Source organism: Colius striatus, chromosome 21, assembly GCF_028858725.1.
Source record: "Colius striatus isolate bColStr4 chromosome 21, bColStr4.1.hap1, whole genome shotgun sequence".
NCBI classification, from domain to species: Eukaryota; Metazoa; Chordata; class Aves; order Coliiformes; family Coliidae; genus Colius; species Colius striatus.
The window spans coordinates 7,511,489-7,536,939 of NC_084779.1; the positions used below are offsets into that span (position 1 = coordinate 7,511,489).

General features: G+C 59.4%; 2 protein-coding genes across 6 annotated transcripts in view; both read left to right on the top strand.

Annotated features, from left to right (window-relative positions):
- The window catches only part of AGRN (agrin), a 111,736-nt gene extending 97,846 nt beyond the window's left edge, over positions 1 to 13,890 (top strand). For 2 of the 4 annotated variants that reach the window (XM_062013030.1, XM_062013032.1), the window contains 13 exons: positions 348 to 563; positions 1,366 to 1,595; positions 2,353 to 2,487; positions 2,719 to 2,815; positions 3,204 to 3,368; positions 3,723 to 3,834; positions 5,021 to 5,032; positions 5,742 to 5,858; positions 6,315 to 6,504; positions 6,888 to 6,975; positions 11,135 to 11,359; positions 12,090 to 12,193; positions 13,476 to 13,890. In XM_062013030.1, coding sequence (XP_061869014.1) covers positions 348 to 563; positions 1,366 to 1,595; positions 2,353 to 2,487; positions 2,719 to 2,815; positions 3,204 to 3,368; positions 3,723 to 3,834; positions 5,021 to 5,032; positions 5,742 to 5,858; positions 6,315 to 6,504; positions 6,888 to 6,975; positions 11,135 to 11,359; positions 12,090 to 12,193; positions 13,476 to 13,633 — 1,849 coding nt within the window. In that variant the 3' untranslated portion in view covers positions 13,634 to 13,890. The remainder of the gene's footprint in view (positions 1 to 347; positions 564 to 1,365; positions 1,596 to 2,352; positions 2,488 to 2,718; positions 2,816 to 3,203; positions 3,369 to 3,722; positions 3,835 to 5,020; positions 5,033 to 5,741; positions 5,859 to 6,314; positions 6,505 to 6,887; positions 6,976 to 11,134; positions 11,360 to 12,089; positions 12,194 to 13,475) is intronic. The other 2 variants (XM_062013031.1, XM_062013033.1) reach the window with 1 other exon arrangement.
- An 8,819-nt stretch (positions 13,891 to 22,709) lies between these two features.
- Positions 22,710 to 25,451, top strand: part of LOC104555898 (tyrosine-protein phosphatase non-receptor type 11) — a 32,886-nt gene continuing 30,144 nt past the window's right edge. For both annotated transcript variants that reach the window (XM_062012991.1, XM_062012992.1), the window contains exon 1: positions 22,710 to 22,812. In XM_062012991.1, coding sequence (XP_061868975.1) covers positions 22,799 to 22,812 — 14 coding nt within the window. In that variant the 5' untranslated portion in view covers positions 22,710 to 22,798. The remainder of the gene's footprint in view (positions 22,813 to 25,451) is intronic.

The following is a 25,451-nucleotide window of genomic DNA, read 5'->3' on the forward strand; positions in this document are numbered from 1 at the left end:
AGACCTTGACTTAATCAAAGGAATCGTTTCAGTTTGGGTTTGGAGAACTGGAAGGTGTTGGGGGCTGGTTTCTTTGTTGTGAGCAAGTGAGAGGTGTCTTTGGCACTGTTTCTGTGCTGGCAAAAGCACTGTGGGAGGAGGGAGGAAAGAGAAAGGGTTTGGAAAGGCCTCAGAAACCTGAGCTGAGCTGGTTTTTTTTACCCCAAAAGCCATGGGTGGAGCTTTGCAATGAGGTGAGGGGGAGGCTGTGGAGCCCAGAGATGTTCCCGGGTGATGCTCAGAGCCTGGTCCACAGGGCTCCCCACAATGCCAATGACACAGCCCCAGGTCTTGTCTCCTTGCTCCAGGTTTAACACTGGCTCTGGCACTGGCACCATCAGCAGCAGGGTGCGTGTGGAGCCTGGCAAGTGGCACCAGGTGGTGGTGAACAGGAACAGACGCAGCGGTGCCCTGTCGGTGGACGGGGAGCCCCAGGTCAGCGGCGACAGCCCCCCCGGCACCGACGGGCTCAACCTGGACACTGACCTCTTCATCGGGGGAGCCCCTGAGGATCAGCTGCCTGTGTGAGTCAGGGGGCTGCAGCCCTGCCTGGGAGGGCTGGGGAAATGGGGGAAGCCAAGGGAAAGTCAGCCAGGGTGAGGGGGGAGTGTTGTGTCTGGGGATGAACAACTGAATGCAGGGTGAGAGGAGTGGAGGGGAAAGGGAGCTGGGGTGCTGGTGGGCAGCAGGGTGAGCATGAGCATGCACTGGGCCATCATGGGCAAGAAGCCAGTGGCATCCTGGGGTGAGTTAGAAGGGCTGGAGGTCAGAGAGGTTCAGCTCCCCCTCTGCTCTGCCTTGTGAGACCACATCTGGGGTATTGTGGCCAGTTCTGGGCCCCTCGGCTGCAGAGGGACAGGGAGCTGCTGGAGAGAGCTCAGTGCAGGGACACAGAGGTGATGGAGGTGATGGATCTGCCTTGTGCTGAGAGGCTGAGGGAGCTGGGGCTCTGCAGCTTGGAGAAGAGCCTGAGGGGTGTATTTACAAATGCATCAAGGGTGGGTGTGAGGAGGCTGGAGCCAGGCTGTGCTCAGGGGTGCCAATGACAGGACAAGGGGCAATGGGGACAAGCTGGAACAGAACAGGTTCCAAGGAAACACAAGGAGGAATGAGGTGAGGGAGCCCTGGCAGGGGCTGCCCAGATGGGCTGTGGAGGCTCCTCTGGAGACATCCCATCCCCCCTGCACGAGTCCCTGTGTGCCCTGCTCTAGCTGGTGCTGCTCTGGCAGGGGGGTTGCACTGGGTGAGCCTTCCCTCTCCCTTGCATCCCTTGAGGCTGTGTGACTGTGTGAAGCTCCCTTTGCTCACTGTCCCTGTGCCCCCCAGGGTGGCAGATCGGACGGGGGTTCCCCTGGGGCTGAGGGGCTGCATTCGCCTCCTGGACGTCAACAACCAGCCGTGTGACCTGCGGGAGGGGGGCAGCGACGTGCTCTACGGCAGCGGCGTGGGCGAGTGTGGCAACGACCCCTGCCAGCCCAACCCCTGCCACCACGCTGCCATCTGCCACGCCAAGGAGGCTGAGATGTTCCACTGCCAGTGTGTGCACGGCTATACTGGTATGGGCAGTGGGGCTGGAGCTCTGCTGCTTGCTCCTGAGGGATCCCCAAAGCCACGGCCAGGGGAGGGATGTGATGTGGGGGTTGGACGGCAGCCTGGGGGAGGGATGAGTGGAGGATGAAGCTGCATCCAGCACAGTGAGTGAATGTGGAAGGTAGAGCTCTTCACCTGCACATGACACAAGGGTCAGGATCTGTTTGCTCTCATGCACAAAAAGATAACAAGGCTCTTTGCATTTTAAGCTGGCAAAAGGATCCCAAAGTCCCAGAGTGGGGTGGGAAGGGCCCTGCAGAGCTGCTGCAGCCCCAGCCTCTGCTCAAGCAGGTGCCCCTCACTCAGAGGGCACAGGAACGTGTGCAGGTGAGGTTGGAAACCTCCTGAGGAGCCTCCACACCCTCCTGCCATGTCCCACTGCAGGGAGCTGCTTGTGTCATGGGAAGCCCACTTGAGACAGGAGACACAGGAGACATTTGTCCCTGGCCAGGTCATGCCTGGAGGCTGTTGGTTTGAGATGCTGACAGGACAGGCTGCTTTTTCTCTCCTTTTAGTAAGAACTGTTTCCCTGAGAGGGGTGTCAGCCCCTGTGCCAGGCTGCCCAGGGAGCTGGGGCAGTGCCCAGCCCTGGAGGGATCCCACAGCCCTGGAGCTGAGGTGCTGAGGGCTGTGGGTCAGTGCTGGGCTGGGCAGGGTGAGGGCACTGGGTGGGCTCCAGGAGCTTCAAGGGCTTTTCCAACCCCAAGGATTGTGTGATTCTAGGCCCAACATGTGCTGATGAGAGGAATCCCTGTGACCCTACACCCTGCCACGTCTCTGCCACCTGCCTGGTGCTGCCTGAGGGAGGTGCCATGTGTGCCTGTCCCATGGGCAGGGAAGGGGACTTCTGCGAGCGAGGTGGGCAGGGGGCTGGCAGGGCTGGGGGCTGAGGGCTGGTGGCTGGCAGGGCAGGAGGCTGGCAGGGCAAGGGGCTGGCAGGGCAGGGGGCTAGGGGTTGGCAGGGCTGGGGGCTGGGGGCTGGCAGGGCTGGGAGCTGGCAGGACAGGGTGCCCTGCCTGCAATGGCTCTGGGGCACTGACTGGAACTGCTCTGCCTCCTCTTCCTCACCATTCCTTCCTTTGTGCCCAGTGACAGAGCAGGACCACAGCATGCCCTTCCTACCAGAGTTCAATGGCTTCTCCTACCTGGAGCTGAACGGGCTGCAGACCTTTGTTCCTGACCTGCAGTAAGTGCCAGGGAATGGGAGAGGGGCAGGTGGGCACATGGCCTGCCTGGCTGCCTCAGGGGAGAGGGGTCATGCTCTGAGCCCCCCTGACACACTCTGGCTCTCCCTGGAGGGCTTTCCTTTTGCCTGCTGGAAGCTTTTGTCCTGAGGGGCTGGCATTGCCAGACTGAGCCTGCAGCATCCCAGATGTGGCAGATGGATCTCCTACCCTGCCTTCCTGGGGTGGCATCTCTGCCATGCCCCTAGTCCCAGGCAGGCAGAGGTCTTCCAGTGGCACAGAGGAGGAGGGTTGTGTGTGGGACAGAGGAGGAGGGTTGTGTGTGGGACAGAGGAGGAGGGTTGTGTGTGCAGCTGGACTGGAGGTTATCCATCATCCTTCTCTCCTCAGGGACAAAATGTCCATGGAAGTTGTGTTCCTGGCCAAGAACCCCAGTGGCATGATCTTCTATAATGGCCAGAAGACAGATGGCAAAGGGGACTTTGTGTCTCTGGCCCTGCATGATGGGTACCTGGAGTACAGATATGACCTGGGCAAAGGAGCAGCTGTGCTCAGGTAGGGTGGGCTGAGGGCTGGGGGCTGCTCTCAGGGTGCTGGGCATGACAGAGGCGTGAGGGACAACGCTGGCTCTCAGCACCCAACACTGGCTTTGAGCTCAGGAGGGGAGCTCAAGGACAAACTGTGAGGGAGCAGGCTTCAGCCTGGCCTCAGCTGCTGGCTGGAATGGCCCTTGGGACAGGGCAGTGCTGAGCCTGCCCTTGGCTTCTGTCTCTTGCCATGCTAATGCCAGGCTGCCCATGAGGCTTCAAGCTGGGGCAGCCCACGTTGGTCAGAGGTTTGCAGGGCTGTGTTTGCAGGTGAGGATGGCACAGCTCTCACCCCTGTGGCTTTGTCTCTCCTTACCACCAGGAGCAAGGAGCCAGTTCCCCTCAACAGCTGGATCAGCGTGTGGTTGGAGAGGAACGGGCGCAAAGGGGTGATGAGGGTCAACCACGGCGACAGGGTGATGGGAGAGTCACCGGTGAGTTGATGGGCCAGGGAGGGCTCTCTGGGCTTCCAGCCCTGCTCCTCTCACCTCTCCAATGAGCTGAGCAGTTCACAGGCACGTGGTGAGCTTTTAATCCCCATGGTGTGTGGCTAGAAGGGGGAAGGCTGATGGAGAGAGGATGCTGCAGGGCAGAGCTTGCCTGTCTCAGAGCTGCTCTGCAGCCTGGGCTTGGCATTGTGGGACCCCACAGGAGTTTAACAACTGCACAGGTGGAAGCCTCCAGTCTCCCAGCTCATCCTCCCTCCTCATCCCCCACCACACACACACAGGCCTGCAGCAGCTTTGCCACTAACATGTGTACCCTGAATCTTGGGGCCTTTGTTTGGGGGTTGTGTTTGACTGAGCCCCCCTCACACACCTGCACACACACACCTGCACACACCCCTGCACACACCCCTGCACACCTTCCTACACACAGACACACACACCCCCCTCCTTTTTCTCAAGTCCTTGACTATCCCTGTGCTGGGGCAAGCTCAGGAGCCACCCCTGCAGCCCTTGCAGCCCCTGCAGCCCCTGCAGCCCCTGCAACCCCTGCAGCCCCTGCAACCCCTGCAGCCCCTGCAGCCCTTGCAGCCACTGCCTTGGCCCTTGAACCAGCCCCTGTGTGCCCCTGAGGCTGAGCTCCAGCCCTCACCACCCTGGCTGCACAGGCACAGGCTGGGGGGATGGCACAGGCCATGAAAAGCCCCGTTGCAGTGTTGCTGCAGAGCCCCTCAGTGCTTTCTCTCCTCTTCCCAAGCTGTCAGTGTAAGCTCTCTGCCACCCCCCTGTGCCCTGTCCCCTCTGCTCAAGCCTGGGGTTGCACTGGCCTCCCTTCCAGTGGGGAAGCTGGTAAGGCAGGAAAAGCCCCATTTGCTGCTGCTCTCACCCACAAGTTCAGCATGCAGATGATGATGATGATGATTCCTGCAGCAGCAGGCATCTCTTCCTCCCCTCACTCTGATCCTGTCAGGTTTCCCCTGGCTGCCAGCCCCTCCTGCTGCCTCCTGCACCTCCCCTTCCCCTTCCCTGCTCACCCTGGTTGCAGCACACTTGCAGCCCTGCATGTGATGATGTTACCCACTGATCTCCCTTTTCTCTCTCTCTCTCTCTCTCTTTCTCTCTCTGCCTGTGGTTTTCATGTGTATTTTTCCCTCCCTTGCTGTCTGGATCCCAGAAATCCCGTAAGGTACAGATAAGTATGACCCCTGCACCTCCCATCTCACCTGCCATTGGCACCTCCTCCTCTTGTTGTTTTCCATCCAGATCTCAGTGTCTCCATCCAGATCTCAAACAGCTTTAGGATCTCTCTAGATTAGACACACTCCTTTCCTCTCCAACCATTCATCTCCAGCCAGTTTGTTTCCATCTTGTTCCAGAAGCATCTCAGATCCATCTGCTCGTGTCTCTCCACTCCACAGAGCATTAGCTAGTGATCCATGTGGCTGCACCTCTGCCTCCCTGCTCTGCCTCTGGGTCCAGCCCAGCTGCTCAGCAAGGGGCATCTCTCCTGGTTTTGCCCACTGAAGCACGTGGCTGAAGGCTCTCCTGGGCCTCCCCATGCTGTGCAGGGTGACAGCAGGGATGGGAGGCTTCCTCCTCCCAACACCACAGGCATGGCAGGTGCAGGAGAACCTCCTCTAGCCCTTTGCTGTAAGGGCCTTGGGTTGAAACATGAGGCATGGTTGGGACTGGAGCACTGTTTGTGTGGTTTGGAGGGGAGGGGGCACACACAAAACCAGAAGCCCCTGGGAGCATTAAAACTGCATCTCCCCAGGATGAAAGCCCCAGGGAATCTGGTCCTTGTGTGCCAAGATCTCTAGAGGTCCCTTCCAAGCCTCCACCATCCTGGGCTTCTGTGTTCTTCTCCATCTCAGCTTCTCCCCTCTCCTCCCCAGGTGCCTCACACCTTCCTGAACCTGAAGGAGCCTTTTTATGTGGGGGGAGCCCCTGATTTCAGCAAGTTGGCTCGAGCAGCTGCCATCTCCAGCAGCTTCAGTGGAGCTGTGCAGAGGGTAAGGCTCTACCAGGCAGCCCAGGGCAAGCATCTGGTTGGGAGATGTGCCATCCAAACTGGTGGTGGCATCACTGGAGGAGGGTGAGGACAAATCTGGGAGCAGGAGCCTCATTTCAACAGCAAAACAGCCTCAAGTTGCCACCCCAGGGGAGGATGAGGCTGGAGCTGAGGCTGAACTGTTTCCCTGAGAGGGGTGTCAGCCCCTGTGCCAGGCTGCCCAGGGAGCTGGGGCAGTGCCCAGCCCTGGAGGGACCCCAAAGCTGAGCTGCTGAGGGCTGTGGGTCAGTGCTGGGTGGGCAGGGGGAGGGCACTGGGTGGGCTCCAGGAGCTTCAGGGGCTTTTCCAGCCCAAAGGACACCACGGCTCTGGGATTCTGTGCCCTGGGTGTGGGTCCATGTGAGAGCTGGGATGGGGAAGACTGACCCCTGTGCTTCCTCTTGCTTCTGTCTGCCAGATCTCCATCAAAGGGGTGCCTGTGCTGAAGGAGCAGCACATCCTCAGGGCTGTGGAGATCTCCCCTTTCCGAGGCCACCCCTGTAGGCAGAAGCCCAGCCCCTGCCAGAACGGCGGCAGCTGCAGCCCCAGGCTGGAGAGCTACGAGTGTGTGTGCCAGAGGGGCTTCTCTGGGGCTCACTGTGAGAAAGGTGAGCCTGCCAGCCTGCTGCTAGCCACACACCCTCCCCCAGTAGCCCAGTCAGGGCTGGGAAACCACTTACACTCGGCTGAGGCTTTATTGCCATGGCAGCTGCAGGGATGGGCCAAGCGGGGAGGAAGCCATGGCATCTGCAGGCTGGCACTGCTGTGCAGCTCTGGCATCCCTCAGCAATGCACACACTGCAGGGCAAATGCTACTGCCCAGGGGCACAGCCCTGGCACCTCCTCCCTTCCCAGGGGCTGCCACAGTGCTGACGTGCCCCAGGGGATGGCAGCTCCCTGCTCGCCCTTGGCCCTGTGAGGAATGCTCAGGGTGAGAGGGGGATTTCCCATGCTGTGTTGCCTGACAGCTTTTCCCTTCTCCCACCTGCAGTGATGATTGAGAAGGCTGCTGGGGATGCAGAGGCCGTTGCTTTTGATGGCAGGACGTTTATGGAGTACCACAACGCCGTGACCAAGAGGTAACCTGGCTGCTGAGCTGAGCCAAGGGCAAAGCCAGGAGTCAGGGCAGGTGGCAGGAGGAAGAGCTGTGGCTGAACGTGCCCAAGTGCCATGCTCAAAGGAAGGACAAGCCAAGGTGGGGCTGTGAGCAGTAACTGCCTTGTTGGCAGAGTGCTTTCCCCACCTGGCTGGCTTCACATCTGGGTGCTCTCATCTGCAGCCTGGGGGTCACATTCTGCCTTGGCACAGGCTGCTTTGGGAGCAGGATGAAGCTGCCTGAGTCCATCCCATGCAGATGGTTCCTGTGGCCTGTGCCCTGCTCCTGGTTGTAGCTTTCTTTGCCCCTCTCCCTGTGCTCAGGAGTGGGTGATGGGCTGGGTGAGCTGTGCTGAGGGAAGAGGTGGCTCTGGCTGTGGTTTCCTTCATGCCTGTCTGCCAGCTCCTTGTCTCCCTGGCTGGTTGTGCAGCCAGGGTTGAGCTGGGGCTGCTGCAAGACCTTGGTAGCTGTCCCCAGCCATCTGCCCTTCCCTGACCCCCTGGCTTAGGGGCTTGTGTTTGGACCCTGTGGTCTCTGGGGCTGTGCTGGTCCCTGAGGCTTCTCTCTGGAGGTGAGCAGAGCCTGTACACAGCTGCTGCCTGAGGTTCCTCTGGGCTGGGTGTTTCTCCTGGGGGGGACACTGCTGTGGTTTGGCTCAGTACCCTTCCTCAGCACCCTGTTCCTACATCTCCCAGGGCTGATTCCCAGCTCCAGGGCTCTGGGGCAGGCTATTTGATTAGGCTCCTTCCACCTTCAGCTTCCCCAGTCTGCCTGGGGAGGGTGTCTGTGCTGAGCTGTTGTTTGTCTGTCTCTGTCTGTCCCTTCTCTTCTCAATGTCCTTGTTTCTTTGCTTTCAAGCCACCTCACCAATGAGATCCCTGCGTAAGTACAGCCCTGCCCAGTGCCCAGCTGCCCCCTGCAGCCATCTGCCCTCCACCACCTCTCCCATTGCCACCCAGGGAGCAGGGCAGGGGTGGGAGGGGGAATGCAAGGAGGGATAACCCCATCCCAGGGCTTCTGCCATGGGCAAGCATCCCCATCTGAGGGTGAGGAGGAGGAGGTGCTGCCCTCAGCTGATGAGGCTGTAGAGGGGCCCAAAGGCAGGCAGGGTGCAGCAGGAGCCATGCTGCACTCAGCCCTTGTCCCAGCAGAGTGCTGCAACTTGAAGAGGATGAGAGCAGAGGAAGAAAGTCCCTGTGGCTTAACCCCTTCCATCAGCAGCAAAGGCCCAGCTGATGGAGGCAAGGGATGCTCATCATGCCCTGATGGTTTTGCAGCATGTGTGGCATTGCTGCTGTAGTGGCTGGGAGGATATTGCCCAGTCAGGGCTGTGTGGCCTGGGCAAGCCCTCCCAACGTGGCCTGTGGCCAGGGGAGCAGGAGAAGGGTCTGGGCAAGCAGGGAGGGAAAAGGGCTTCATCTCCAGAGCAGGCTGGGCAGCTCTTTGCTTGCTGAGCAGCAGGAGTGGAAGAGAAGCACTGGGGTCATGCAGCTGTATCCCTCATTGTGAGGGAGAGAGTTTGAGTGCCCATCACATCCCCATTTCACCTCATGTCCTGTGAGCTGGGGTCAGGCAAGGGCCTGGGAGGCTGAGCTGCATGTGTGCATGTCAGCACCTGGGGAGCCCCATCACCTGCATGCCCACCAACAGTTGGGGAGGTGCTCTGGGGGTTTGGAAAGGAGCCCAGCACCCTCCTGAGCTGGGCAGTGCCCTGCAATGACAAGAAGCACGTGGTGGCCTGCAGCACAGCTCTGCCATGAGGCTGTCCCTCTGCACAGACATCCCTGCAGGGGAGCAGAAAGCTGCTCCCTTTGTGTCCTGCCTCTCCCAGGGCTCTGCAAAGGGAAGGTCAGCATTGCCAGCCCCCTCCCTGCCTGAGGCAGCCTATTTCAGCTGTATGTGCCTCATCCTGCACAGGGAGCTTAGCACTTCTCCCCACATCCCCTCTGCTGGCATTTGGCAGCAGCACTCAGTGGCCATGCCAAGGCTGAAGGGCCCATAAAAAGCAGTTCCTTCTGCCTCCAGGCAGGTCCTGGGCAGGACTTAACACTCCCATTGCTTCTTGAGGCTCTGCTAGTCTCAACATGTCCCTGTGGGTTGGGGTTATGGGACATGCATGTTTATATCTCCACCTGGAGCTGCTGCTAAAGCTGGACCTGGAGCTCCTCACACCCAGCACAGCTGCAGCCCTGGCTTTCCCCTTCTCCATGCCCCCCCAAGTACCGCCAGGCTGACTCACTTTGACCCATTCAGCCATCAGAACCAGCCCCAGACATTCCTGCAGGTCTTATCCCCCAGCAAAGTGTCCAAAGATCTGCCTTCCCTCAGTGTCCTGTCAGCAGTTTGCCCCAGGAGGGCATTGCAGGGTCCGTGCCCCCTGGCACAGGGCTGCAGGTACCCCTTGGCACAGGGCTGCAGGTATCCCCTGGCACAAGGCTGCAGACACCCCCTGGCAAAGGGCTGCAGGCACCCCCTGGCACAGGGCTGCAGGTACCCCCTGGCACAGGGCTGCAGGCACCCCCTGGCACAGGGCTGCAGGCACTCCCTGGCAAAGGGCTGCAGGCACCCCCTGGCACAGGGCTGCAGGTACCCCCTGGCACAGGGCTGCAGGCACCCCCTGGCACAGGGCTGCAGGTACCCCCTGGCACAAGGCTGCAGGCACCCCCTGGCACAGGGCTGCAGGCACCCCCTGGCACAAGGCTGCAGACACCCCCTGGCACAGGGCTGCAGGTACCCCCTGGCACAGGGCTGCAGGCAGTCCCTGGCACAGGGCTGCAGGTACTCCCTGGCACAGGGCTGCAGGCACCCCCTGGCACAGGGCTGCAGGCACTCCCTGGCACAGGGCTGCAGGTACTCCCTGGCACAAGGCTGCAGGCACTCCCTGGCAGCGTTCTGCTCACCCTGCTTAAGCAGCAACTTGCAAACTCAGCACTACCTTGAGAAAACAACCCCAAGGAGGGGAAAACCAACCCCCCCACCAGGGCTGAGGCTTCCTGCTTGTGCCCAGGGGGTTGCCTCACCTTGGGCACTGTGTAGGGTGAAGGGCTGTGCTCTGGGGGAGCAGGGGGGAGGGAAGGGTCTCTGCTGCCCTGCGCTTATGGCACGCTCCCCTTTCTTCCTGCATCTTAGTCCTGAAGCTGTGGACTACCCCATGGAGCCCAGGTGAGTGTGTGCCAGGCTTTCACTTGTGTCTTATGCTCTGCTCTGGCTGCCTCAGCACCTCTCTGTGTGTGTGTGTGTGTGTCTTGTGTGTCCTTCCCCAGGCCCTTTGTGTTTGTCAGGGATGCAGCTCTTGCAGGTGAGGAGGGTTAAACCGTGAAGGATGCCCTGGGTGCAGTGGCCCTTGGGAGTAAAAAGCTGTCAGTGTTGGGTGGTGTGCACATGTGTGTGTCACAGCATCCCAGGACAGGGGGTGGTGGCTCCAAAACACAACCTCACCTCTTGCCAGGAGCCTTTCCCCTGGTCCAAAAGGGACTGAGCAAAGCTGGGGGTGCCCAAGGTGGGGGAAATGCAGCTTCTCCATCAGGCCCAGCAGAACCCTCTTTGTTCTGACCTCTCCCAAAGCAAAGGCAGCTCATGGAGGGGAGGGAAAGCTTTCTGCTGGCTGAGGGCTGAGCACTGGCCCATGTCCCACACCTCTTCCTTCAGCATCTCTATCTGAGGGGGCAAACTGCACGACTTGTGTGTCACAGCTCACAGGGGCTGCTGTGGCTGAACATTTCACTCCACAGAGGGCAAAAGGATGGGGCAGTAGCCTCAGACTCCAGATTCCTCCACTCTGGAGGTTCCAGGGTGGATGCTGGGAGTGAAAAGACTTTGTTTCCCAGGGAGCTCCCTGCTCAGCTCAGCAGGAGGATGGAGGAGCTCCAGGCTGGGTGTTCCCAAATGCAGCTCTGCAGAGCCCCAAGCTGCCCTCACCTAGCCCTGGCAATGGTGGCAGCTGATTAAAGGCCTCCTGAGGACCATTTCTCTGGTGCTTTGGCCTGGTTTAGAGCTTTCCACCTGCCATGCAGCAGGCCTGGGCTTGATGGGAGGGCTGTGAGAGCCTGGAGGGCAGCAGCCAGGGACTGAGCTGAAGGGAACACACTGGCTTGCCTGGTCCTTTGGGAGCCACCTTTGTAACTCTCTTGTCTCCCCTGCAGTGAGAAAGCTTTGCAATCAAACCACTTTGAGCTGAGCATCAAAACAGAAGCCACTCAGGGGCTGATCCTGTGGAGTGGCAAAGGGCTGGAGCGCTCAGACTACATTGCCCTGGCCATTGTGGATGGCTTTGTCCAGATGGCCTATGACCTGGGCTCCAAACCTGTCATCCTACGCTCCACCATCCCAGTCAACACCAACCAGTGGATCCACATCAAAGCCTCCAGGTGTGAAGAGGGGGCTGGGGAAGCTGGGGACTGGGGAGGCTGACTCCCAGGGTCACTTCTCTGCTTGGGTGGTGACAGAGGAGAGGCCACGTGGGCTGTGACATGTTGTGACACGCCTGGGAGTGCCAGAGGGACCCTGAGAGTGCCCAAGAGACCTTGGAAATGCCAGAGGGACCCTGGGAGTGCCAAAGAGACCTTGGAAATGCCAGAGGGACCCTGAGAGTGCCAGAGGGACCCTGGGAATGTTAGCAGGACCCTGAGAGTGCCAGAGGGACCTTGGAAATGCCAAAGGGACCTTAGGAGTGCCAGAGGGACCTTGGAAATGCCAAAGGGACCTTGGGAGTGCCAGAGGGACCCTGGGAGTGCCAGAGGGATGGGTTCAAGGGGGTGCAAAAGGCTCGTGCCTTTTATTTTGGGGGTGGCTGAAGGTTTGACATTCTGTCCCTTCTTGTTTGGATGGGTGGTGGGAGTGGTGAGCATGGCTGGCATGCCAGGGATTCCTGCTGGAGGGTGCAGGAGGAAGCTGTGGCCCCTGGCAGGGCTGAGGGATGCCCAGGGGATGCCTGGCACTTGCCACTGGCAGAGCTCTGCTCCCCACTCCTCCCCAGGCAGAGAGGGGCTGGTGGTGCCCAGTGGCTGGATTTAGTGTAAAGCAGAGGGCAGCTCTGGGGTTTTTCCTCTAAGGTTGCTCACTTGCTGTTTCTTCTTCCCTCCCTCCCTCTGGGAGCAGGGTACAAAGAGAAGGTTCCCTTCAAGTTGGCAACGAAGCCCCCATTGCTGGCTCTTCCCCCCTGGGTGCAACACAGCTGGATACAGATGGAGCCCTGTGGCTGGGTAAGTGGCTCTGGAAAGGGGGAAGCTCCTCTGCACCCCTCTGGGGTGGATGAACCTCCTCTGCACCCCTCTGGGCTGGGGGAAGCTCCTCTGCACCCCTCTGGGGTGGATGAACCTCCTCTGCACCCCTCTGGGCTGGGGGAAGCTCCTCTGCACCTCTCTGAGGTGGGGGAAGCTCCTCTGCACCCCTCTGAGGTGGGGGAAGCTCCTCTGCACCCCTCTGAGCTGGGGGAAGCTCCTCTGCACCTCTCTGAGGTGGGGGAAGCTCCTCTGCACCTCTCTGAGGTGGGGGAAGCTCCTCTGCACCCCTCTGAGGTGGATGAACCTCCTCTGCACCCCTGTGAGGGTGCCTGTGTGTGCAGCACAGTCACTTGTTGATGGAAGTGTTTTCACCCTGCAACCACAGTTTGGCCTGTGAGCACAGGCAGAGGCTAAATTTGTCCTTCAGCAGCTCAGACAGCAAGAAATCCACCCACAAGTGAAGGATAACTGTGCTTTACCAGTGTTAATCTGAGCTAAGAGGATGATAAAGTTGGTTTTGGAGCCTCAAGGGCTGAAAGAATCAAATGCTGCAGGTTCTGGGCTTTGTTCATCCCTTGGGGAACCTGCAGAGCTCAGCTCTCCAGCTCTAAGTTCAGGACTGGGCTTGTCCTCAGGCAGGTGCTGGACTTGTCCTCTCCTTCCAGACTGCAAGAGGGCAGAAGGGCCACAGAAATAATCCCTTGAGGGCTTTGATCACCTCTGACAAGGCAGTGGGGAGTTGATTCCAGTCACACTTCTTGCAAGCATCTGTTCTTACTCCCCAGTCTAAGCCTTAAGCTCCAGCTCAAACCTGACTGACAAGCAGCTCATAGTGAATCATGGATTCAAGCTCTGCAAAGTCCAGTGTCCCAGGTGCCACTTCTCATCCTGAACCCAACCTGGAAGGGGAATCTCTTCCCCTTGGCTTTTTCCCCAGCAGCTCTTGCACAGGCTGTTTGCAGCCAAGCCCTTTGGGATCTCAGGGCCTGCAGCGAGCCAGAGCTGACATTTCAGCAGCTGCAATCAAATTCACCTTGAATTTGGGACCAACCTCCACAGGGAACAAAGTGTTTGAAGCCAAATTGGTCCTTTGGGATGTGGGTTGGTGGTGTGTCTTCAGGAAGCCTGGATGTGTTGCTGGGAGCTGCTTTAAATGGAAAGAGGGGTTTTGCTGCTGAGGGCATTGACTCCTGTGTGTGTGAGGCTGCCTGGGGCTGCTCCCTCCTTTATCCTCCCACCTCACCTGTGCTGTCTCTTGCAGGGGGAATGGAGAAGCTGAGTGTGACTCCCAGGCTGCCCAAAGCCTACAGCACTGGCTTCATTGGCTGCATAAGGGATGTGATTGTGGACCGCCAGGAACTGCATCTGGTGGAGGACGCTTTAAACAACCCCACAATATTACACTGCTCAGCCAAATAGACCCCAGAGCCCTTGCCCTTTTTCCCTTTTTCCCTTTTTCCCTTTTTCCCTTTTTCCCTCTTTCCCTCTTTCCCTCTTTCCCTCTTTCCCCTTCCCCTTCCCCTTCCCCTTCCCCTTCCCCTTCCCTTTCCCCTTCCCCTTCCCCTTCCCTTCTCTTCCCTCCCCTCCCCTCCTTGCCCTCCCCTCCCCTCCCGTCCTTGCCCTTCCCTCTCCTCCTTGCCCTTCCCTCCCCTCCTTGCCCTTCCCTCCCCTCCTTGCCCTTCCCTCCCCTCCTTGCCCTTCCCTCCCCTCCTTGCCCTCCCCCTCCCCTCCTTGCCCTCCCCTCCCCTCCTTGCCCTCCCCTCCCCTCCTTGCCCTTCCCTCCCCTCCTTGCCCTTCCCCTCCCCTCCTTGCCCTTCCCCTCCCCTCCTTGCCCTTCCCCTCCCCTCCTTGCCCTCCCCTCCCCTCCTTGCCCTTCCCTCCCCTCCTTGCCCTTCCCTCCCCTCCTTGCCCTTCCCTTCCCTCCCCTCCTTGCCCTCCCCTCCCCTCCTTGCCCTTCCCTTCTCTCCCCTCCTTGCCCTTCCCTTCCCTCCCCTCCTTGCCCTCCCCTCCCCTCCTTCCCCTTCCCTCCCCTCCTTGCCCTCCCCTCCCCTCCTTGCCCTTCCCTTCTCTCCCCTCCTTGCCCTTCCCTTCTCTCCCCTCCTTGCCCTTCCCTTCCCTCCCCTCCTTGCCCTCCCCTCCCCTCCTTGCCCTTCCCTCCCCTCCTTGCCCTTCCCCTCCCCTCCTTCCCCTCCCCTCCCCTCCTTGCCCTTCCCTTCCCTCCCCTCCTTGCCCTTCCCTTCTCTCCCCTCCTTGCCCTTCCCCTCCCCTCCTTGCCCTTCCCTCCCCTCCCCTCCTTGCCCTCCCCTCCCCTCCTTGCCCTCCCCTCCCCTCCTTGCCCTTCCCTCCCCTCCTTGCCCTTCTCTCCCCTCCTTGCCCTCCCCTCCCCTCCTTGCCCTCCCCTCCCCTCCTTGCCCTCCCCTCCCCTCCTTGCCCTCCCCTCCCCTCCTTGCCCTCCCCTCCCCTCCTTGCCCTCCCCTCCCCTCCTTGCCCTCCCCTCCCCTCCTTGCCCTTCCCTCCCCTCCTTGCCCTCCCCTCCCCTCCTTGCCCTTCCCTCCCCTCCTTGCCCTTCCCTCCCCTCCTTGCCCTTCCCTTCCCTCCCCTCCTTGCCCTCCCCTCCCCTCCTTGCCCTCCCCTCCCCTCCTTGCCCTCCCCTCCCCTCCTTGCCCTTCCCTCCCCTCCTTGCCCTCCCCTCCCCTCCTTCCCCTTCCCTCCCCTCCTTGCCCTCCCCTCCCCTCCTTGCCCTTCCCTTCTCTCCCCTCCTTGCCCTTCCCTTCCCTCCCCTCCTTGCCCTCCCCTCCCCTCCTTGCCCTCCCCTCCCCTCCTTGCCCTTCCCTCCCCTCCTTGCCCTTCCCCTCCCCTCCTTCCCCTTCCCTCCCCTCCTTGCCCTCCCCTCCCCTCCTTGCCCTTCCCTTCTCTCCCCTCCTTCCCCTTCCCTCCCCTCCTTGCCCTCCCCTCCCCTCCTTGCCCTTCCCTTCTCTCCCCTCCTTGCCCTTCCCTTCCCTCCCCTCCTTGCCCTCCCCTCCCCTCCTTGCCCTTCCCTCCCCTCCTTGCCCTCCCCTCCCCTCCTTCCCCTTCCCTCCCCTCCTTGCCCTCCCCTCCCCTCCTTGCCCTTCCCTCCCCTCCTTGCCCTTCCCCTCCCCTCCTTCCCCTTCCCTCCCCTCCTTGCCCTCCCCTCCCCTCCTTGCCCTTCCCTTCTCTCCCCTCCTTGCCCTTCCCTTCCCTCCCCTCCTTGCCCTCCCCTCCCCTCCTTGCCCTCCCCTCCCCTCCTTGCCCTCCCCTCCCCTCCTTGCCCTTCCCTCCCCTCCTTGCCCTTCCCTCCCCTCCTTGCCCTCCCCTCCCCTCCTTGCCCTTCCCCTCCCCTCCTTGCCCTTCCCTCCCCTCCCCTCCTTGCCCTTCCCTCCCCTCCTTGCCCTTCCCTTCTCTCCCCTCCTTGCCCTTCCCTTCCCTCCCCTCCTTGCCCTTCCCTCCCCTCCTTGCCCTCCCCTCCCCTCCTTGCCCTCCCCTCCCCTCCTTGCCCTCCCCTCCCCTCCTTGCCCTCCTCTCCCCTCCTTGCCCTCCTCTCCCCTCCTTGCCCTTCTCTCCCCTCCTTGCCCTTCTCTCCCCTCCTTGCCCTTCTCTCCCCTCCTTGCCCTTCCCTTCTCTCCCCTCCTTGCCCTTCCCTCCCCTCCCCTCCTTGCCCTTCTCCTCCCTCCAGCCTATTGCTGTAATTATTTTCTATTTTTGTAAACTTATTGCTTTTTATATTTTGGGGGAGGGGGGCAAAGGGAAAAGGGGGGGGAGGGGAAAAGGGAGGAAACACCTTTTCTTTTGGGTTATTGGTTTGGTTGCAGTCCACCCAGGTCAGCCAGACTCTAATCAAACAGCAGCAACAAAGAACAAACCTTGAACCAAGGCTCCAAGAAGTGACAGAAGAACTTCCCCCTCTTGCATTGTGAATCTTGGTCATACTTGAAGCTTCTCTCTCTTTTCTTTTGGGGGTTGGGGTTTTCCCCCCCCTCCACCCTTTCTCTTTACTTGTGTTCTTGGGTTGTTGTTCATACCCACAAGGGAGAAGGATGCTGGTGCTGGTGAGATGTGTGGCCTTGGTGGATTCAACTGCCTTCCCATCTCAGGCCTGGCCCCAAAGTCCCCTCTGCAGGGATGTGGCATCAGAGAGGCAGCAATGAGCACCCTGCTCTTGGGGCCTGGCTCTGCCAAGCCTTCTCCTGGCCCTGTGTTGATCCAAGCTCCCTCCTTCCCTGCCACCCCTCTCCCTCTCACTATAATTTATGTGTGTAAGGATCTCAAGTGCTTTTCTCCTTTATGCTCTGTTACAATCAGGGATGCCATGCACTGGAAGAGAGCCCAAGGTGTGCTCTGAGCAGGCAGGAAAGCATTGCTCTTTGGTTGTCTACTGACTGTGTTGCTCTGGACTGAGAGGTGCTGTGGGGGACACATTGGTTCCTCTGTTGGCTGCTTCTCCTCCTGGACATGTGCAGAAGCAGCTGTGAAACCTCATTCCCACGCTTTGTGTTGATCCAGACACGTCCCAAGTACCAGTTTGCCCTGGCTGCTCTTCCCAGGAGCTTCCCCAGACCAAGTGTTGCTTCTCCTGTGCACCAGGGAGAACTTGCAGCACATCTTCAAAGAGCTGGAAGTGCTCTCCCAGCACTGTCAAAACTGCCTTGGAGGGCACAGGGACTGCCTCCTCTTCCCTCCTTTCCATCTCTTGGATCTCCACTTTCCAGCCTCTGGGCATGCCTTGCCCTTTCCAAGCAGGAGGATGCTTGCAGCTGGGCAGCCTGTGAAGCTCTGCAAGAGCTCTGCTGTTGGAGCCTCTCCCATGAAGAGCAATTGGAGTTTTTACCTCTGACTTCAAGCTTTTGCAATGCAGGAGCTTCCATGCCATGACCCAAGCTCCTCTGGACTGTGCCAGCCCTGCAGCAAGAGGCTCCCCAGGAGCAGGAAGGTGGCTGAGAGTCCCCTGTGGCATCAGTAGCATTTGGGTAGAGGAGTTTCAAGTGTTTCAAGTTGTTTTCCTTCCTCCCTGCAGATCTTGGGAGCAGATCCTGTGGTGCCAGCTCCAAAGGCAGTGAATGAATGATTGTGTGTGTGTGTGTGTGTGTGTGTGGCCACCAGCAGATGTCTGTGTGCAAACACTTGAGGCTCCTCTGAGCAGCAGAAGAGCAAACTCATTGCAGCCATGAAAGAAGTGACCCCACTCCATCCAGGTTCCTTCTCCATGGGAAGGATTTACTGATGCTGTGGGAGCATCTCTGGCCCTTCCCCACCCTGCTGTAGGACCAGCTCGTGCCCTAATTCATCCTGGAGCATCCCCCCAGGTGACAAGTTGGGTGAATCAGCCAGGCTGCCATCACTTTGCAGCTTTGCCCTGACTTGCTGTGCCTTTAGCAGACATGCTGTGGTGTCAGCCCTGGATTTGGAGCCATGGAAGGTCAAACTGCTCCTCTCAGGGTGAGGAACACCCATCTGAGCACAGATGTCAAGGGGATGAAGGGAGTGTTAAACCACTTGGGTTTCTGGTTCCTTTTCAATGAGAAGAACCCTTTCTTTGCCCTCCCCCAGCTCTCTGCCTTCTCCATGGACATTGCTCTCAAAAGGCAGGGGTTATTTCCCAGGGGCTGTGCCCACTGTGGGATGGAGCCCTGCTCTGTGTGTGTGGGGCTGGCAACACCACATTTTAAGTGGCTTCTGTATAGAAATGGTGGTTCCTGGGGAGGGGAGGGGGGGTGTTACTGTGCCTGTGTTGGGAAAGGGATGGACTGTTGTGTTTTGGGCACGAGGTGTAGCTAGCCAGGGGCTAACTAGGGCTGGGAGAAGTGGGAAACCCTTTGGGAGAAGGTTTGAGTCTTACTTGGGTGATGCTGAGACTCTGCTGAGGCCAAGGGCTGGCTGTGGCAGCTCCAGAGGGAAGAGAGGCACACCCAGAAGAAGCTGCTCCTGTTGTAGAATGCCACTGAAACCAAGGCAGGCTCGCTGCACATCACCCCACCCACCACAGCAAACCACCCAACCAGCTCAACACAACCCAAGGGCTCTGCCTGCCTTTGCTTGGGGCTTGGAAATGCCTTAAACCAGGAGCTCATGGGCTCCCTGTGGAGCATGTGGAAGCAAGGTCAGGCTCTGCAGTGCTCCCTAGGGGCTCTTCATGTCAGCTTTGTTTTTCCCTAGCATTTCTACCATGTATGTCCAAAGCCAACAGGAACAGCAAGGCTTGGGGGAGGGAGGGGGGGGCTCTTTTTCTGAGACCACAAAGCTGTCCCTGTGGCTCCATTGAGAAGGTCAATGAGGGACCATTGGGAACTGCTGCTGGGGTCAGGAGGGCAGTGCACAGGAGAGGAGCAGCATGATATAACCATTACTAACTCGTGTCTTTCGTCAATCACCATGAAATAAAGTTGGAAAGAAACCTATTAAATATGTTTTTAAGGGCCCCCTGTTGCTGGTTTTAGTTCTTTCTGAGCCACTGCTGTGGATCCATCTCCTGGGCAGATGCTGGGTGAAGAAAGGGGCTGGAGTTGCCCCAGGGGAGGTTGAAGCTGGAGCTGAGGCAGAACTGTTTCCCTGAGAGGGGTGTCAGCCCCTGTGCCAGGCTGCCCAGGGAGCTGGGGCAGTGCCCAGCCCTGGAGGGATCCCAAAGCCCTGGAGCTGAGGTGCTGAGGGGTCAGTGCTGGGCTGGGCAGGGGGAGGGCAGGACTGGGACTCCATCCTAAAGGGCTTTTCCATCCAAACCAACTCTCTGATTCTTCTGTGGCATCTTCCAAAGGCAGCTGCTGTGTCACTGACATCACCCCATGCCACCAAGACTGCAGTGATGCTGTGTCCTGCTTCTCACACGTGGCAGCAGTTTCCCCCTGCCTTTCACCCTCTGTGAGCCAGAGGAGCCATGGGAAGGCAGCTGCAACCCTGCCAGCAGGATGTGGTTTGAGATGTACCAGCATCTAAGTTCCTGCTCTAACCAAACCTTCCTAATGGGACCTTCCCAGCTGGCCAGAGCCTCTCTGACCTCTGCTGGGAGGTGGGAGGTGGAGGACTCTGATCAAGAGCTTGTGTTCACTCAGGTGGGGTGAAGTGAGAGAAGAGCAGGGACTTGCAGGCCTTTGGGAGGCAGCTCAGGGAGCAGAGGGAGGCATTGTGATGCCCAGCAGTGCTGCAGTTGCTTGGTGTGTGCAGCAGCTCTGCAGGAACCGGCTCTTCCCTTGGCCTCACAGCAGGGAACAATGCAAGCAGTGTGTGAGCAGCCCCAGGGCTTGCACAACTCACAACTGGGGCCACATTCTGCTCCAGATCAGGCTCCTGGCTCAGCTGCTTCTTCACAATGACCTTATTGTGCCAAAGCAGGCACGGGCTTGCAAAGCCAGGACCTCTTTCCCAGGCCTTTTGGCTGCGTGCTGAGGAACAGCAGGAGGAGAAAGCCATGGCTGTCCTGGCAGAGGGAAAAGCCATCATTGTCCTGGCCAGAGGGAAAAGCCATGGCTGTCCTGGCAGAGGGAAAAGCCATCATTGTCCTGGCCAGAGGGAAAAGCCATCATTGCCCTGGTCAGAGGGAAAAGCCATGGCTGTCCTGGCAGAGGGAAAAGCCATCATTGTCCTGGCCAGAGGGAAAAGCCATCATTGCCCTGGTCAGAGGGAAAAGCCATGGCTGTCCTGGCAGAGGGAAAAGCCATCATTGTCCTGGCCAGAGGGAGAAGCCATGGCTGTCCTGGCCAGAGGGAAAAGCCATCATTGTCCTGGCCAGAGGGAGAAGCCATGGCTATCTTGGCCAGAGGGAAAAGCCATGGTTGTCCTGGCCAGAGGGAAAAGCCATCATTGTCCTGGCCAGAGGGAGAAGCCATGGCTGTCCTGGCCAGAGGGAGAAGCCATGGCTGTCCTGGCCAGAGGGAAAAGCCATGGCTGTCCTGGCCAGAGGGAAAAGCCATCGTTGTCCTGGCCAGAGGGAAAAGCCATGGCTGTCCTGGCCAGAGGGAGAAGCCATCATTGTCCTGGCCAGAGGGAGAAGCCATGGCTGTCCTGGCCAGAGGGAGAAGCCATGGTTGTCCTGGTCAGAGGGATAAGCCATCATTGTCCTGGCCAGAGGGAAAAGCCATGGCTGTCCTGGCCAGAGGGAAAAAGCCATGGCTATCTTGGCCAGAGGGAAAAAGCCATGGCTGTCCTGGCCAGAGGGAGAAGCCATCATTGTCCTGGCCAGAGGGAAAAGCCATCATTGTCCTGGCCAGAGGGATAAGCCATGGCTGTCTTGGCCAGAGGGAGAAGCCATGGCTGTCCTGGCCAGAGGGAAAAGCCATGGCTATCTTGGCCAGAGGGAAAAGCCATCATTGTCCTGGCCAGAGGGAGAAGCCATGGCTATCTTGGCCAGAGGGAAAAGCCATGGTTATCTTGGCCAGAGGGAGAAGCCAAGCTCTGGCAGCTGGATGGGTTGTTGGTGGTAGGGGGGTTATTTTTTACTCCAGGCTAGAAAAAGCCACAGTGAAGGGAAAGAGGAAGGAAAGGGCAGGAGGCAGACTGGGAGCATGCCTGGGCAGGCTGCAGCATGACTCAGGGGAATGACCTGGCTGTGCTTCCTGGCAGCCCCTGCTCAGGGCTCAGCATCACCCCACGTGTGCCCTCCCCAGCAGCACAGGCAGGTGATGTCTTCAAGCTGGGGTTGGATGATCTTCCTTCCCCCATCCTCAGCTTGCTCTGGCAGCTTGAGTCTCTGGGAAGGGCTCAGCTGGTTGTGAGCCCCTCTGTGCTGAGCAGCCAGGGGTTAAAAGCAGCTTTCTGCCTCCTCCTGAGCCCACTGAGCTGAGGCTTCATGGGGGAGGTGATGGGGGTACCTGGGGCAGGGGGGTGCTGCTTTGGGGAGTGTGTGGATGGTCCCACAGGGTTTGGACCTGCTGTAAACACCTTTCCCACCTGCCCTGGTCCCAAGTGCTTAGCTGGCTCCTCTGAAGTGAGACACTGACCACCTTGCTTGCTGCTGCCAGCCAGGCTGCTGGGGGCCAGCCCTTCTGCAACGTGGCCCTGAAAGCTCTGCTGGGTGCTGTCTGTGGCTCACATCCCTTTCCCCTGTAGCCTGGGGTAGTGGCTGTTATGGACCTGGGACTCCTCACCTCTGGGGAGCAGGAGCTGTGTGATGGGGCTGTATCCTGCTCCCCAGCTGCCCCTTTGCAGCCTTGCAGATGAAAGAGGGAGGGAACCAGTGCTCATATCAATGACCAGCCCAGGAGGAAATGATGAGTGGCTTTGAGGAGCTCTGGGTGTGTCTGGATGGCTGATGCAGCTGAAATGGCATCTTTATGGCTGCCCTCAGCACACACATCACAGGCACCTGGGGGCTTCCCAGAACTGAACATCTCCAGAGCCACTCCCCACAGAGAGCCTTAACCCAGAGAGACCAGCCTGGCCACAAAGGCTGCAGATGGGCTTTCTGCTGAGCCTCCTGCCCCTTGTGACCACTTTCCCCTCCAGCAGTGCTCATGTTCTGGTGCCATTTCAGTCCTGTTCTCACTGGGGACCTTCTGCCCCATCCCCCCAGGGCTTGGATTTGACAACCTTACAGGTCTCTCCCAGCTGAAATGATTCTGTGCTTCTACATGAGATGCTCACACACAGTTTGGTCCCTCAGTGCTGGGAAAGAAGGTCCCAGCCTTGGGAGCCTCAACAAGGGCTGAGATGAGGAAGGAGAGGCCAGGGGTGAGTGTTATCAGGGTTGCTCTTTGGCCTCTGTGGTCCCTGTAGCAGGCAGGAGCTGTGCAGGCTCTGGGAGATGAGCTGCTGCTGCTGCCAGCTCCCTGGGTATTCCCCAAATAGACCTGGAATTCACTGAGCCTCATTATAGTTAGCAAGCTGCTATTTTTACCAGCGTGGGCAGCCTGTGTGGGGGTGCTGCTGGCTCTGTCCTGGCTCTTTCACTCTCTCTTGGACAGCTGGCTTTGTTTTCTCACCCAGCATTCCTGAAAGGTGCCACATTCAGGGCATTTTTGGGGGTTAATTGGGTTAATTCCCATCTTTTTGTGTGAAGCAACATCCCTTTTGCCTCGGGTTTGTGGATTTACAGCTCAGACAGGAAAAGCTGCTTCATCTGTCAGCCCCCAGCTTGAGCTAGATTTGAGTGTCACCATCCCCCTGTGTCCCCCTGTGGGTGCTGGGAGGAGAGTGAAGGACCTGCTCTGAGGACACCGTGTCCTCCTGCCCCTCAGCCTGACTCAGACGCTCAGCATCCTGACAGCACAACTCCCACATCACCGCCAAAGCCTCGGGGAAGCTTTGGGTACCGAGTGCTGCAGGGACGGAACCTCGCACCGCACCAAGATGCGGGAGCTGAGCAGCGGCTCCGGCCCCAGCGGGCCGTGCAGGATGAGGCCCGGGGCTGTGCCTCTGTCACTGGGAGCCAGGCAGGAGGCTGAGGGCGGCGGGGAGCCGCAGAAGGGGCCGGGACGGAGCGGAGCCGCCGGCGGGCCGGGGCGGGCCGGGCCGGGGCGGGGATTCCCCCGCGTCACGGGGAGGGGTTTCCCCGGCGGGGCCGCTCGGTGCGGGACGGGACGGGGCTGCAGAGCCGAGCTGAGCCGAGCCGAGCCGAGCCGAGCTGAGCTCCACCAAGCCATGAGCTCCCGCAGGTAAGGAGCCAGCGCTGCGCCGCCACGCCGGGGGCTACCGCCGGGGCAGCCGTGGCTACCGGGCACCGTGAGCTGCCCTTGGCCGAGGGGCTGCCGCCTTCATCCCTGGGCTCTGTCCCCACCTTTCCAAGGCTCCCTCTGTCAGCCCGGGCAGTGGCTGGTTGCCGCTGGTCGCTGGCCCACGGCCCGGTTCGGGTGGCCACGGTGGTCTGTGGCTGCAGGAGAAGCGTCTGCCCCGGGCTGAGGGATGCGGGAGAGGCTGAAGGAGGGGAGGGTAAAACGGGGCTGAGCTGGACAACGTGGGGGAAATGGCTTTTTGGCTTGGGAGCTGAGGATAAAGGTGCTCGGGTCCTTCTGGTGCTGCCTCCCGCTGCTTCTCCCCGAGCTGCTGGTTCCAAGCTTCGGTCTCTCTGGCAGCAGCAGCTCGTGTGGCTCTGGGACATCATCCCTTCTCGCTTCTTCCTTCTCTGCTGTGGCTCCAGAAGGGGTAAACAGCCATCCAGGGGCTGGTCTCCCTGCATGCCCGTGTGCCAGCAGCTCAGGGCAGCTGGGCTGTGCTCCCTCCCTGTGCTGCTGGCTTTGAGGGGCTTCTTGCCTCTCCTTTCACCCTCAAGAGCATGAAGGTGCCCTGAGAAAGCATTTGTTGCTGTCAGAACTCAAGGGTGCTGTGGAAAAGCCCCAGGAGGGTGGTGGCTGTGTGGGGAGCAGCTGAGGGGCACCTGAGGCTGGGAGATGAGGACAGGGAGTGCTGGGCTGCTCTTGGTCCAGGACCCAGCGGGTTCCCATCTCCTGGATGTCTCCTCCTCCTCCTGCAGAGAGGTGCCACAGGAGTTTGGGTGCTTTGGGGTGTTTTGGGGGGTCTCATCCAGCACTGTGTGTCTGTCCTGTCCCAGTGCTGAGCTGGGTTTGGTGAGTGGCTGGTGCAGAGCCTGCAGGGCTGGGTTAGGAAGAGGCCCTTTGCCTGGCTGGTGCCACAGCCAGTTATGAAATGTGCTGGTGGGTGATGGAGTAAAAAGCAAAGGGCTGGCACCTGGGGCCCCTGCATTTCATTCAGGGCTCTGGCAGAGCTCTCTGTACCCACAGGCAAGTCAATATTTGTCTGTGCTGCCTATAGCTCAGTAGTTGTACCCCATTACCTGAGGCAGCAGAGGGGCTGCAATGCTGCTGCCAGCTCAGCCCTTGCTGAGAAACCTGGCCTGGCCAGCAGTGCTGCTGCTGAGGAGGGGGCAGGGACATGGGCATTGCCTTTTGTGCTGGGCATCAGTTGCTCCCCCCATCTGTTGCCTCCATCCTTCCCACCTGTGTGGGATTTGCTGCCCCTGGTTCTGTCACACTGCTCAGGTCCTTTTCCCCCATGTCATGGCCTTTCTTCTCTTGCCTAACAGGCAGGTCTGCATGGCATCTTGCTCTTCTGCCTGAGCCCTGGCTGATGCTCTTGTCCCTCTGGCTCAGAGCATGGCCTGGGTCTGTCCAGGCAGCTCTGCTGAGACCCTGACCTGAAGCTCAAGTGACCCCTCACAGGGAATGCTCAAAGTACCAAAGATAGTGGATGCTTTGCACAGTGTCAGTCCCCTGCCTTGCAGGTCCCTCAGCCTTGCATGGGAACCCTTGCAACGTTCAGCAGAGCTGCTTCAGCTGCTGGGCTGGGAGCTGGGGCTGCTCCAGTGTAGCTGAGGAGTTGGGATTGGCCAAAGTCCTGCATGTGCATCCTCCAAGATGATTTACCATGCTTGTGCAGCCCATGCTGCTGAGCATCTGAGGCATCAGAAGCAGCCAGCTGTAACCTGAAGCCTTGCTGCCCAACCTTGAGCATCTTCTACAGGTATAGGAAAGCCAATGCCAGTCCTTTGAGCCTGTGGTCTCAGCTTTCCCACTGCCTTCAGCAGGGAGAAAACACGTGCTTCCTATGCCCAAGCCAAGGGTCAATATTGACCTGGGGTGTTTGCAATAGCTGCTTGCTTTGGCAGCTTGGGTGGTGGTGGGGAGGTGGTAATTTCTGGTCCAGGAAGCAAAAGCAGGTCAGTGTTTTGGCATCAGGGATGTTGATCAACACCCCATTGTGGGCAGAGCTTAGGGAAGGGATGGCTGGGTCCAGGGTGGCTGTGGGATCCTGCTGCTGTGTCTGAAGCTCAAGCTCTGAGGTAAGCTCAGAAACCTCCTCTGGCAGCTGCTGGTGTGAGCTGTTAACTTCCATCTCTTCAGGAGCAGGCTCTGGAGATGACTTGTACTCAGCTCCAGCATGAAAAAGGGTCACACAGGCTGCCTGGGCTCCCAGCAGCAGCTGGAATCCCCACCCTGCACATGCAGCTTCCAGACACCTTCCAGCCTTTGCTGCTGCTGCACCTGAGCCCTGTCTCACATGTTCCCCTGGTTTCCACCTTCCCAGGCTGTGTGAAGGTGTCTTTGGCTCTGGGAGCATCAAAGGCTTTAGTGCAGGGGGCTGGCAGAGGTGGGCTAGATAAACTCTAGAGCATCTAGAGGACTCATCCAGTCCATTCTAGAGGTTCCTTCCAGCTCCATCCATTCTGTGAGCTGAGGCTGCCTGTGCACACTCTGCCTGGGCAGGTGAGGGATGGGAAATGCAGTGAAAGGAGCAGACATGCAGCCTTCTTTCACCAGGTTTCACTGTGGTAAACGAG